The sequence below is a fragment of the Diprion similis genome, chromosome 1 (genome assembly GCF_021155765.1).
Source record: "Diprion similis isolate iyDipSimi1 chromosome 1, iyDipSimi1.1, whole genome shotgun sequence".
NCBI classification, from domain to species: Eukaryota; Metazoa; Arthropoda; class Insecta; order Hymenoptera; family Diprionidae; genus Diprion; species Diprion similis.
Window position 1 is genome coordinate 9,962,965 of NC_060105.1, and position 13,641 is coordinate 9,976,605.

General features: G+C 38.5%; 1 protein-coding gene and 1 pseudogene across 1 annotated transcript in view; one reads left to right on the forward strand and one right to left on the reverse strand.

Annotated features, from left to right (window-relative positions):
- Positions 1-13,641, reverse strand: part of LOC124405607 — a 131,285-nt gene that overhangs the window by 11,993 nt on the left and 105,651 nt on the right. Inside the window, exon 5 of the mRNA XM_046881057.1 lies at positions 207-400. Within this exon, the coding sequence (XP_046737013.1) occupies positions 207-400 (194 nt within the window). The remainder of the gene's footprint in view (positions 1-206; positions 401-13,641) is intronic.
- Positions 8,415-11,769, forward strand: LOC124406372 (annotated as a pseudogene).

Consider the following 13,641-nt stretch of genomic DNA (forward strand, 5'->3'; position numbering starts at 1 on the left):
TTTCTATATTATTAAATTAGCACTATGACCGAATAATACGATTATCCGAATAAAAAAGACTGAAATTCGTTATACCAAAATCTTTTGATTGACCTTTGACACAGCCTCGAGCTTTTGTTTTTGATGAAACCATGTATGGTGTGTCGATAATTGAAATATTCTAAATGAGTAGATAAGAAAAAGAGTTATTTAAAAACATGACTTACGTAATTCGTGAGTCCAGTAAGCGGAAGGCCATTGGCAGCAAGGAGGATATCACCGGGCTGAAGTTTGTTGGATAAAGCAGCAGGCTGCTGAGGAAAGAGCCGTTTTACACGAACGGGTCCTGCCGTTCCGCCCCCAGAAACGCTCAGGCCAAGTCCTCGGCTGCTCTTCTGCAGCATTACTCGGAAGGTGGTTTCTGGAAAGGGATGAAATTCTCAGGAATCTAGTCGCCTTGACGCTTTCGTTGACATCCGACCCGCCGCACAAGATCAATTAAGAAGTCTTCGAGCTGTTGGTTCCCGCAGACGAAACCATGGCTTAACTCACGAACTCAAACACGGAAAGTTTGCCGCACCGTAGCAGACTGCTCAACCTCGTCAATTTAAATTTACAAAAGTAAATACGTGTGCGGCAGGTTCTCCAGACTTGCTCGTAAATTATTTTACATGTTTAGGAATAACTTCTGAGTCATTATTTTACGACGTAAAATACATTTTTTTTTTTTACACAATACAAAATAAGGATAATATATAGATTGTCACATTTCGTTTAGATAACGTTTGCCAAATAATTTTCTGCGCCGATTGAATTTTTTTTCCAATTTCTACTTATCAGTTGTGAATTTTGGAGAAATTTTTCATATTTTTTTATAAAAGTACGAGAAAAAAAAACGAATGTAAATTAAAGTTCTTTGTGGGAACTTGACAAATTTCTGATACAATAAACTGGAATTTGCCGATAAAATGTGGCGTTGAAATTTTTTAGTCAATATACGCTAACGTGTAAATCATGCATTTGGGATATAGAATAATTTACTTTAGATCTGTGGGTGGCGCCAAAGAACGAAACGAGTCGAGTGGTTACATTATAGCGAAAGAGCGGGTCTGAGGGTTCCGAGCTTTTCGACTCGCTACAGAAGAATCCAGCGTTGCTCTTATATTGCCGCGAATTTGAAAGCTCCGAGACTCACAGCCAGAGGACTGTCATTAGCACGTAAAGCAATTGAAACTCGGGACATTCGGCTCATGCAGATCGTCATTTTCCATTCGTCGAGCACCTCATTGTCCGATTATCACGTCGCATTTGAGCTTTCGGAAAGGCGAGAAGCCACAACGACAAGCCAGAGGCTGACTGAGCCAAGAGACTATAGAAGAAGAACTTTGAGAGGAGAATTCATAGTCTGCTTTATCGACGGAGTGAAGAATGACTTTTATTTTGAGTTATTTTCCAATGAAACAACAAATTTTTTGGACAGTTTCATTTAGCATTTCATGCAGGATTGCGCTGACTGCGGTACTTTTATATCAGTGATATAACAAAAATAAGTAACTTTTTACTCAGTCGGTAAACACTAACTATATAGCATATTTTTAAGATGACTTGCAAAGACGTCGTAAAAATAAGTGTAGGCACAAAAAAAATATTCACACCTCAAGTTTGCACACTGGATCTTCAAATCTAGCATTTATATCGCAGTTTTATACTCCGCAGACTATCGCACAGTTATTAAAACGAATGTGAATTTTTATCACCCTAGAGATATTTTCCCAACGGAATCCCTGAAAGACTCGGAAAACATTTAAGAATATTCATGCATTTTAAACAAAGTTTTTTGAAAGTTCGACAGCAACTTGACGAGATTGTTCGACAATTTTGTACAGCAATTTATTTTCAAGAAATTCAAATATATTTTGGTCAAAGTAATCGACTGAAAATTTCTCATAATTCCATCTCTACGTGATTAATATATTTTTCACATCGTTTATAATAATGATTGTGCGCACTTTGAAGAATGAAGTTATTATTTTGCTATAGCTGAATCAAATTGTGCAAAAATAATATATTAATTATACAAGGTTGTTCGATACTTATGTGTACCATTCCACCATTTTGTTGTTAATTTCAATTCAAAAAAATTCTAAAATGTCCTTGAAAGTATAAATGATAAAATCCTCAATCTCAAATTCCTGTAGGTATTTTCATTTTCGATAAAAAAAAAAACTCTTAACAATAGGTATGATTTAAGACCGTCCAAACTGAACCCTCCCCCCCGTATCCAGAATTAGGAATTGATTTTATTTCTTGTCGTTTGATTTAAAATTATTATTGTAATTGAATTTTCTACCACCCGAAGATAAAGTGAAATACCACTTTTAATTAAAAAAAATTAATTTAACCCCCGTGAAGACACATAAAACAATCCTTCTATTAATTTTATGGCATATATTATATTTATGATTATCATCACGTTACCAAGGGCCGACGAATTTCCTCATTATTCACACCAGTAGCTTCAAAATGGTGATTTAAGGCTTGACAAAGTTGTGCATTATTCATAGGAAAAATTCAGTAACTTCAAAGTTTGCTATTTGTTTCTTTTAAAATTAAACAGACACTGTTCCGGAAAATGAAAAGTAAGTGGGAGGAGTGTGTAAAATATTTGGCACTGATAGGTGCAAGAATAAATAAGGTGACGTGAAGTTGAGGTTCGTTGGGAAGTGGGTGAAAGCAGTAACAAGGAAAAAAAAGTTCAAGACCAGAATATGTCCGACAAAACAGCGTTGAAGTACGTCGGAGGTGAAGACTGGTAGGTATAAGGAATGGTTGAAAGACGCGAAGTTGTAAAGCATAGGAGGCTGAGATTGTCATAAAATTTAGGTAAAAACGTTGGAAACGCAAGAAGAAAATGAGAGAAATATACTTTTGACACAATCTATGCAAAACTGAGTCATACAGTGCTTGCAATTTGTGAGTATAATCTGAGTTTAACAAGGAATCGAATTCTAAACGATTTGCCTTAATCAGGTTCTGCTAGCCCGCAATTGACAATTTAGGTGTAATGAGGTCGTCGATCATGAAAATTATTATTCAAATTTCCCAAAGATAAGGTAAGGTATATAAGGAAAGTTCTCGCTTCGTCGCCGCGTCGACGCTCCCCCTAGGAACGGGCATTTCGGATCACCAAAAGGTGCACCCTGTTCCCATAACTAACCCTAAAAATGCGATCCTTCAAACTACGTGAGATGGAAAAAACTCGAAACCCGACCGAGTGCGGAAAAACGCGGTAATCACACGCACGGGTAGAATAGGGAGATTCAACAGTACGTCCTACCTACCCGAGCGCTCGATTCTAAGTGAATCGCGCGCGCGCGTGCGCCTGCTAGAACTCGTTTGCGCACAGCGCGCCACCATGTGGCTGGGTACCCTCAACAGCACGAGGTACCAACGGGTGGGCGAGGTTCGAGCGCGAACAGTAAACCATTTTAAAAAATGTATATTTTCATGAATTTTTGAACCAGTAGATTTACGAAAAAATCGCAAGAGATCTTTTTTGTATTCCTACAAGAATGTCTATTGCTCTTTACGATACACCAGTCCGTTGTTGAGTAATAAAATTTAAAAACAAAAAACATAAAAAATTTCCTGTGTTATTCAAACGGGAAATGAAAAATCGGAAATAGGCACAATATTAAGGTCTCAAACCTTGACAGACTTTTTTTTTCGTCATCTCGAACTTAAAAAAGTAGCAATTTATTTTTTTTTTTGCTACACCTACTGAAGACTCATTACTTTCGGGGAGTAATTTTCATGACCCTAATGAACTCAGTCGCCACTAAGAGAAAGAAAAATCAACAAAAATTGATTGCAAAACAGTTTTTGCTCACAGAGAGCACACACCTAGAAATACAGCTGCGTTAGTTTCGATCGAAGCTGCAAGATCTGAATACAAGCCTGTCTGTTCCGTGGGACCGGAAGTGCTCCTGACTGACGTGCAAATTCCTTTCATGGCTTTTTCGGAATGAAACGTGAGACTATTGTTTTTGCATTTCATTTCTATTTAGCCTTGCTCTCGTATCACATACCTTTTGTCTCAATTTTGCTTGCATCTCGGCTCGTTTAATCCGTTGCCCCTTTTATTATTCCAGTTGCACACATTTTCGTTCCAATTTTATGCTGTGCCGACCCTTTTCTCTGGTTTATACAGCGCTGCAGTGTCTTTAATCTACATCGGCCTAACTGCACGTAAACAGGCTGCAAAAATGTATGTTTCAGGATTAACATGTATTGTTTTAGATAACCAGAGTAAACTGTATTGGAGAAACTGTGGCAAATTTCTATGAAATATTCGACGACACGATTATTCCTCAAAAGGGTGGATATTTATTTTTATTTAAAAAATTGTTGTTGTTATTATTATTATTACTTATTTTAAAAAATGTCTTAGTCAAAGTTTTATTAATTACGTGGAAAAATCTTGCGAAGCGAATTTGTTACGTATCAACAATGAAATGTTTTTTGTTCAAGTAATTAAAAGCCAGAAGAAATGAGTCTCAGAGAGATGAATTTTTCCTTTGTATCAAAATTATAAAATATTTTCAGAAAATCATTACCAAGATTCTGGATCCTTTCTCTCTCTCTCCATTCGTCTATCTTATGTCTCCCCCTCAACTCTATAAGAGTTTTTGTCCTGGACTAACCGCTGTACACGCGATTTTCCTTCTTCAAAACGTGTCTTTTCGAGTCTCCTAACTTTTCTAGGATGAAAAGCGTCGCGTATTTTGTGGTCTGGAATACGAAGAAGGAGAAAAGCTGACAGGGAAAGACACGGTGTGGTAGAAAGAGGGAGAAGATGAAGAAAAAGAGAGAGAAAGAGAGAGAGAGATCTGGCTTTTTCCTTCAGTTGCGTCACGATTCGAAGACCGCGTCTCATCCTGTCTACGTTACTCATGTTGGAATTAATTCACAAGAGTCAGCATATCGTCTGAGACTGAAAGTGTAGAAGGAAGATACGCATGGGAATTTACGAGTTTTCGGTAGGTACGCAATAAGAGGGGGGTTCCATGGTCGGTAATTGTTTCCTCCATCTCATTCTCTTTCGGCGGCAGTAAAGCTTTACAGCCTCTGCTAAAGGCGAATCGTTTCTTTTTATATCAGATAATTCCTGGCGCAAGATGTAACCAAGATCCTGTGCTGATCAGAGCTCAACTGGGTTCTTCGGGCTTGAAATATCGCCAAGCTCAGCTTGAGAGCAGTCGTGATGGTATTTGGTGGTACAGAAAACACGCGTCGCCGAATTCGCGTTTGTAAAATTAAAATAATTAATTCATCTGCAGATAACTGCAAAGAATTGATCGCCAAAGCTCTTGATTAACGCTTATCAGGGCTGCATGCGACCGTTCAATTTCTAATTCTCCGTAATTTTTTTATGGTGTATAAATTTAATCATCCGAAATAGATCCTGTCTCTAGACTCATAGAATTAAGTAGCTATATTGGGGTACATCCGGGCAACCAAGGGCTGCGGGTTTTGAACTCAAGCATCCACTTTGAACTTATACTGTATAGGGTCTTGTAATAATTTTGTTAATGGGATTACAAACTTCCGTTGCTAAGTCAGACAAGCAGCGTGGTTATCGTATCAACTCTTGTGTCTAGTATTCGTCGGATTGGAATGACCTAAAAACAAGTCGAGACTGAGAGTATTAATTTCAATGCTTGCTTCGAACATGTTTGTTCAAAGTCTACATCCTTTTGCGTCGTATAAACGGCTAGACACGGTCACGTGACGTGCGGTATGCATCATTGCAAGATTTTGCGTCGTGGAATGAAATTCTGAATCGAAAATCTCTTGTCTCTGGATAAAATAAACTATTGCAAAAGAAGCAAAATGTATTCATATATTTTGGAAACTCAATTTCTACTTAAAATTCATTCGAAATCTGCGGAATATTCATTATATTCAATGTCTCGTTAAGCCGACGCTACAAACTTCAACCTCATCAAAATAACAAATTTGATTGCAGTAGTAGCGCTTTAACTCCCCATGATACGTCGATAAATTTTTTGATATAATCAGTAAGAAATTCAAACTTTAAGCACCAACAACAAGGATAGCTGCCTAATTGATCGAGGAAAAGAATAGGATCATTTTATATAAATTGTTTGCACATCCATATATCAATCACTAACAAGTTCAAGCACTGTTACCATCAAGCATCGAGCAGAGACTTGAATTTAAGTTTTTATTCAAAGACGGTCTAAAGCATGTTGATTCTCGAGACCAATCACTCGGCTATATGAATGGAAGTGAACGAGCATGAACGATCGTGGCTTTGTGGAGCATCGGGGAACTGTGGAGCCGTTTAAACATTCCCACTATTTATCAGCTCAACTGGTGCCCAACCACGCAATTGTTCATTGGCGGTCATTCATCCGGCGGAATGGTAGACAACCGTGGGAATGATGTAGGAGAACCACGTTAACAAACGTCAAAATAATTCGTGGGTATGTATGTACGCATTGGATTGTGGGAAAATTGATTGAGAATAGCAACACTAGGCCATATACGACGGCTTGTTTCGAGATAAGTATACATCTGGAGCCGATCTATCATCCCCATTTAAGAAGGCCCGATTCGACTTGGAAGAATTGAAACTTATTTCAGGTTCGACCTAAGCCATCATAGAACCCTGGCGACTTTTTTACCTCTTTGATTAATCTACAGTTATATTTTTGATAGGCACTTAACGGCATTATAATTTTAATTATGTTTAATAATACGTTGAACACTGATCGCATCTTGGCAGATTATTGAATGATGGATCAAGATGAAAGTGATTAATTTTTTCATTGTCACGATGAAGTGTCCACGTATTTATTGGCAAAGATAGTAAAGTGTTTACCAGCTTTTTAACTTGTATTCGACCAGCTTTACGTGGTCAAAATTTTCCCCCCTCAGACAAGAAACAGTGATAAGGGAAAAGAAGAACCAACAAAGAGAAGAAAACATTTAATCTTATTGGCACTAGCATAGAGTGCACCACTCTATACTTGGGCGACTTTCGAGAACTGTCGTTTACTTAGAAGTGTGTGGGTTGTGGTCTGGGGGTTGCTTCCACTTGATTTATGACTTTGACGTTTGCGGACGATTCCATTCGGCAGTCGCGACTGCCATGGTTAACCACTCTTTCTCTAAATGACAGGAGTGTGAACGTCTTCGAAATTTCGAAAACATCCCAAGTTTGATGGAATGTTTGTGTTTAGTAATTTCTCTTGCAGCTGTTGCAGACTTTGGCAGATTTTTTTCGCAAGGCAGTGTCAAATCTTCGGTGAACATAACTCAGTCTCGAAATTAAATTTATAACCATCGCAACTGACGGATTACTGCTGATCGGTTTCATAAAGCTTTATATTGGTCATGGATCACTCCTGAAATTTGGAATAACCCATATCCAAGATCTCCAGAGCGAAACAAGAACGTCGGCCATTTATTATGTAATTATTGAGTTGTCTCGTATATCTACACATGAAACAAGTAATGAAATAAGCAGTAAGAAAGCGTCGTCTGTGCAGGAGCGCTTGTGTGTAACAAATTTTTTGTCCAACGGTGAAGCGAGAACAGACTAACCGGTTTAGATGAAAATGTTTCATTTTGTTTGGTCTTATTCGATGTAAATCTGATCAGACTTCAAGCAAATATTGCTTCAGAAATTTTTAAATTATTTTCAGAAAACGATTTTGTTCTTCTATTCAACGATATTTCAGGATTTAATAATGCGATTTGGATACAGCTTATTGATTGAACTTGTCTTTGTTTATCTTACATCAGATAAAATTTGTAATCAGATGTCATCAATTTATTTTTAACCGTATCTTTTCATTCATTCACAATTAAAAAACTCTCGAATTGTTTTTTTTCTTAGCAATCGACCGTACTTCGCGATTATTTCAAAATATATTGCAATGAAATTGTTTACTGCGATCGGATAATGCATATATATGTATATAGATTGATAGAGGAAATTACAAATTTCGGACGACGATTTAAATCGTATCAGATCGTATCAGAGCCTGTTAATTTTAATCATGTTTTCGGCGTTGCTTATCTATTCCCAATTAGTTTCCTTCAAGCGTGAAATATCCGTAGAGAGTTTCTGATACTTAATAACGCCCTTCAAAGTCAATGTGTTAATAACATATCATCATTAGTAGACCAGTTATTTGTCTGCTTCTATTTGCGACATACAAGCGTGAACATAAGTCCGTTACGACCTAACAAGAATACCTCTAACATCGTACAAGTGTAGACGTAAGTCCATTACGACATTAAAAAAATATATGCAACGTCATGATGCGGTAGCCTAATTGAGAAGCGCCACTCGAAGTGCTTTTCGCTTGACGCATGACGTACGGTTTGAAGTTATACGTAAATACAGATTTCATCAGTCTTGAGAGTGTCCTCACCGCAGATCGACGTGCAATATGGCGATGGTTTCGTTCAACGGGATAAAATGTCTACTTGTGACATTATTACTGACAAGTATCTCTTCACCTCCGTGTTATACCAAAGCAGAAAATACCAGTCAACCAGAAGTGACCATTCCTCAGGGTAACCTACAAGGCACAACATTGACCACCCACCATGGCCGTAATTTATCAGCTTTTTTGTCAATCCCTTATGCGCAACCCCCGACGGGATCCCTCAGGTACGTAAGCACATAAATTTAAAAACTATTTATCCAACACGTTTTTGGACAATAAACTCGAGCTCATCGGTTTTCATGATCACGCGCTTTTCACATGTTTAATATAATCGGTGGAAATTTAACCGATTGTACAGAATTGAGTTCTCCAGATACTCTTTTACAATTTTGTTTCTAGAGAGTTCACTCGATCACAGATGCCAAAGTGAAACAGTTTTACAGAATCAAACAGAGATTATATTTGTAAGAGGACAAAAAATTTTTTGGATATCTTTCATCGACGGTACATCAGATTTTTAATTTTTTTTTTTCACTCTAAAATGTGTATTTTTTTCACTTACTTACTTTAAACCTAACAGATTGCTGCGGTATTTAAGGAATTTTTTACGCAGGATGAAATGATCTGTGAAATTGATCTCAATATAACTCTTCAATACCACCAAATACAGAGTATTCTGACTGTGAAAAAATTTCTTCATGGATCTGACGTTTTGTGGATTTGATTTATCTAGAATCTTACTCCCCAATACGTTCAAGTTAAACGGTTTGTAACCGAGAAAAGAGATTTATTCCAAATAGAAAGGGGATTTTTTAGTACAATAAAAAATTTATAATGTTCGTTTAATTTTCTCAATTTACCAAAGATGAAAATTTACTCTCTCTATCTCATCCTCATGATTAATTGACAGAATTTAAAAAACCGAACAGTGTAGTAATCTGAATGACAATATAGTTGCGAACTTTGACATTCACCGCTATGACTACCATCGCATGTTAATCATCTTCGATCTGAAGACCATATTTCCAATTTACAGATTCGCCAATCCCGTGGCCGCAGATGGTTGGAACGGGACCCGAGATGCTAGTCAAGAATCGAGCATGTGCCCACAGGTATTAGCTGGTATAAAGTTGGGGCAAGAGGACTGTTTATACCTGAATGTGTACACGCCAAAGGCAAGTATTTATGAGAAACGATGGTTGGTTAGGCATACATTAGAAAGACTACCGACTAAGCAGCTTTTCAAGCAAGGTCAGAACCTAAATGGTTAAACACACGTGCTTATATGCACGTAACTCGATGTAACTCGATCAATTCACTCATAAACACTCTACATATTTCCAGCTTCCCGAAAATACAAGCTCGATACAACTTCCTGTGATGGTGTTCATTTACGGTGGATCATACCTCTCCGGGTCGGCCTCGACCTATTCCCCAGCATACATTGGGGACAAAGATGTGGTTTTTGTTACTTTTAACTATCGGTTGGGTCCACTTGGATTTTTGAGCACCGGCGATGAGGTGGCGTCAGGAAATTGGGGCCTTAAGGATCAGGTCCTCGCCCTGAAATGGGTTCGTGATAATATATAAAATTTCGGCGGTGATCCCGACCACGTAACAATCTTTGGAGAAAGTGCAGGTTCTGCTTCCGTTCATCTCCTAACGCTTTCAACTTCGACGATTGGTAAGAAACATAGAATTAATTGAAACTAATCCAAGTCTAATCACAGAATACAAATCATTCTTCATTTATCCAATCTAAAGCACCTTCGGAATTATCCATAAATAAATTTCCATGCCAACAGGGCTCTTTCACAAATTCATAACGCAAAGTGGATCCGCTTTATCTCCATGGGCATATATTCCCAGAGCCGCTTATGCTGACCGCGCTTTCGAACTTGGTGGCTATGTTGGTTGTCCGAATGATACGACGGAATCCCTCGTCAACTGCCTGCGAGAAACCAACATTTCGGATATCTTGGGCACGTATTCTAATTTTTACGCATGGCGAACGCAGCCATCAGCCGTCTGGGCTGCGACCAATGAGCCAGATGTGGAAGGCGCTTTTCTTACAGACAGTCCTTCAAATTTGATCAACGCTGGTCACATCCGCGATATACCATGGATGGCCGGAACTAACCAAGACGAAGGACTGTTCATAACTACTGGCAAGTATAGATAAGAATAACTGTGGATACAACGTTTTGTTCATTGCTGGTGTACCAAGTTCATCGATCTAAAGCCATATCAAATATCGCGCCAGGTTGTCCGAGAATTTTTTCTATCTACTACTGGCAATATATCAGCGATTCCATTGAACTTCATAACGAACACTTATGACATGAAAAACAGTCTCATTCAAACATTGGAAGCATTGGTAGTATTATTTGTAACTTTGTCGTAATCAGTGTAGATTCTTTTCATATTTCTGAAAAACTTTTTTCCTCAACACAAATCAGAGCTTTACGAAGATGAGGAGATCTTCAATGACTTTCTGGAGAATGTCGACTCCATCTTGCCAGTCTTGTTAAGCCTTATGTATCAGGAGGACTCGGGGGCTGCTTGGGTCAAAGCCATAAAGACGTTCTACTTCAACGATGATTTCACATCCAACAAAAGCGAGGTGGGAGTGTTGAGAGAATCGAAATTTGTACAACCTTACTCTGTGAATGACTAAACATTCAAGGTTTTTGTCTCCCCGCAGATACTCGCCAATCTTACGCGTCTCATAAGTGACTGTCGCTACATATATCCGAATTACGCTGCGGTCAAACAGCAGCATAATCTTGCTGGCAAAAATCCGCAATTTTTGTACAGCTTTGGTTACTTGGGCACCGTCAGTTTCACCTTCTTGTACGGTGGGTCTACGGTGCTATATGGTGTGGCACATGGCGATGACCTCATTTACCTGTTTTCAATCGATTCGGTGTTTCAACTTTTTGGTAAAACCATGAGCAGTACTGATTACAAAATGGTGGAAACGATGGTGGAGCTGTGGACGTCCTTTGCAATCGATGGGTACAAAGCTAACCAGGACATTATTGAGTTCTTTCAATACGTCGGTAATTTCCATCCGTTTAAATCTACAACCAATAATTGTATTTTCAGAACACCCGCTACTTCTGGTGTCAATGGAACCACGAAGTGGACGCAGTACTCGACCGACGACAACTACTTACAGATCGGAGACGAATTGGACACTGGAATTCATCTTAAAAATGTTTTTTTCGAAGAACGAATGAAATTCTGGGCCAATCTGAACGCTAATTTGAGTGCTACCAGAAACTAAGATTGTCAGCTGATATGTGTGTTTTTATGCAACGCAAGAACGTTTTACCCATCTTTTTTGTCTATACTATCGGAATACAAAAGAGTGCACTTTTTCATTCTTGTACTATAAGTGTTCTTTTTTGTACTCTGCTATATAAAAAAAAAATTGTAAGCGATACTTTTGTTACATGAAGTATCCTGTGCACCAAACTAATTACGCTCGGCGTAAAAAGATCCACTTCGTGTTCTTGATGCACTTTGTACTATTATCATGCTGAGCCCCAAATAAAAGGTGACCACATTCGATGTTCTTATTATAATTATATCTTAGATCGATATCAATAATGCTGTAGTGAAAGAGATTAAATATATGATAATTAACGAATGAATGCTGTGTTCTTTTCAAATTAATATTTTTCATTGAATTATCTTTATTTGGACAAGATCACTGACTACCTTATCACTGATTTTTTACGATTCCACGAGTTCTGAGAATTTTAAATTTAGTCATAGACCATCGATAACTTGCTATAATAAATTAAGGAACAAAGCAAACCTGGAGCTTCTATGGGCAGTGAGACTGATTCGATCTTTTTTGTAATTTCAATTTCGCGCTAATTAAGCGAAATTTGAATAATATCCCGGAGTACCTGTAAATTTCTAGTATTTGCCCTGGTTTTTTTTCTGTTTCAAAAAATTCCCCAATTTTTCCCGGGGGTTACTCGTGAAACCCTGTAAAAATAAAAGGAATTCTGTGCTTGAGGGTAATTTTCAATATTCACAATAGTTTGCGGTTAATTTTACTCTCACGTGAGAGCGAATTTCATCGTGTTGTTAAATTTAACGCAGAAACAGCACAGCCAGAAATGTATTACCGCGTTCCTTCGCTATAGGAAAACAGCCACGGGGCACGATCAATGGGGGCCCCAATTCAGCGTCACAAATACAATTAACGAACGATCGAGCGATAAGGCGCGGTGTTGTTCCACCTGGTTAAATTCTGGTCAATGAATGATCAAGGGACGCGATGTCGCACAGCTCGCATGGCATTATGGTTGTCGATTCGATTTTAGAATCGAAGTCTTCTCGGCATCACGCTCCTCGTCCTTGTTAACCGCGACAACTTCACTTGAGTGAATCCTGATTCCCCTCAGTCAAGCCGCAGAATCGACTACAGGTAATGGTGTATGGTGCCCACTCAGCATTATGGTCGTTTAAGCGACGTCAACTATAAATTGATGAATTTTGTGGAAAACAATTACGTGAGAAGTGGCTAAACTTCAACCAGTAGATTAGTACGCGCTCATTTAATGTCACGGTGAATCCAAGTACAATAATTTAACGATCCGCGAAGTCGAGCCGCAACTGATAAACAAGTAGTGCTGCTTTACCGCGATCTTCACTAATTGGCGAAACGTTATCGTAACGATGCATTCGGGAAAACATCACAATTCATATATTTTTTGCAATTACTTTGAAAGAACTAAGATTTCAGAACATGAGTCTAAGTCTTGTTGTATCATCACGATTTACCGAATTACAAACAACTCCAAAGTCCCAAAGTAACAATTTTTACGAACTTCAGTGCCAATTAGGGATTAATTATTCATCTCGATTATGACCAATACTGAGTATGAGGGTTGATTCATATTCAAGAGTACACAATGAGTCAGTGGGTAAATGGTCGTAGGGAATGAGCAGGTGATTGACCGTGATCATGAGACGCATCTTCAACCACGTCCTTAGACTTTGGACGAGACACAGGACACGATCTCAAGATCCTGCTGCCTTTGAGCACACAGCGTCTAGCAAGGGCCTCAGTGTCTTTAACCCATGACCCTCGGTGCAGTGGCAAAGGCCAAAGAAGAGAATCTGGACGTCGCGATTCCCGTTGCAGAACGTCGAG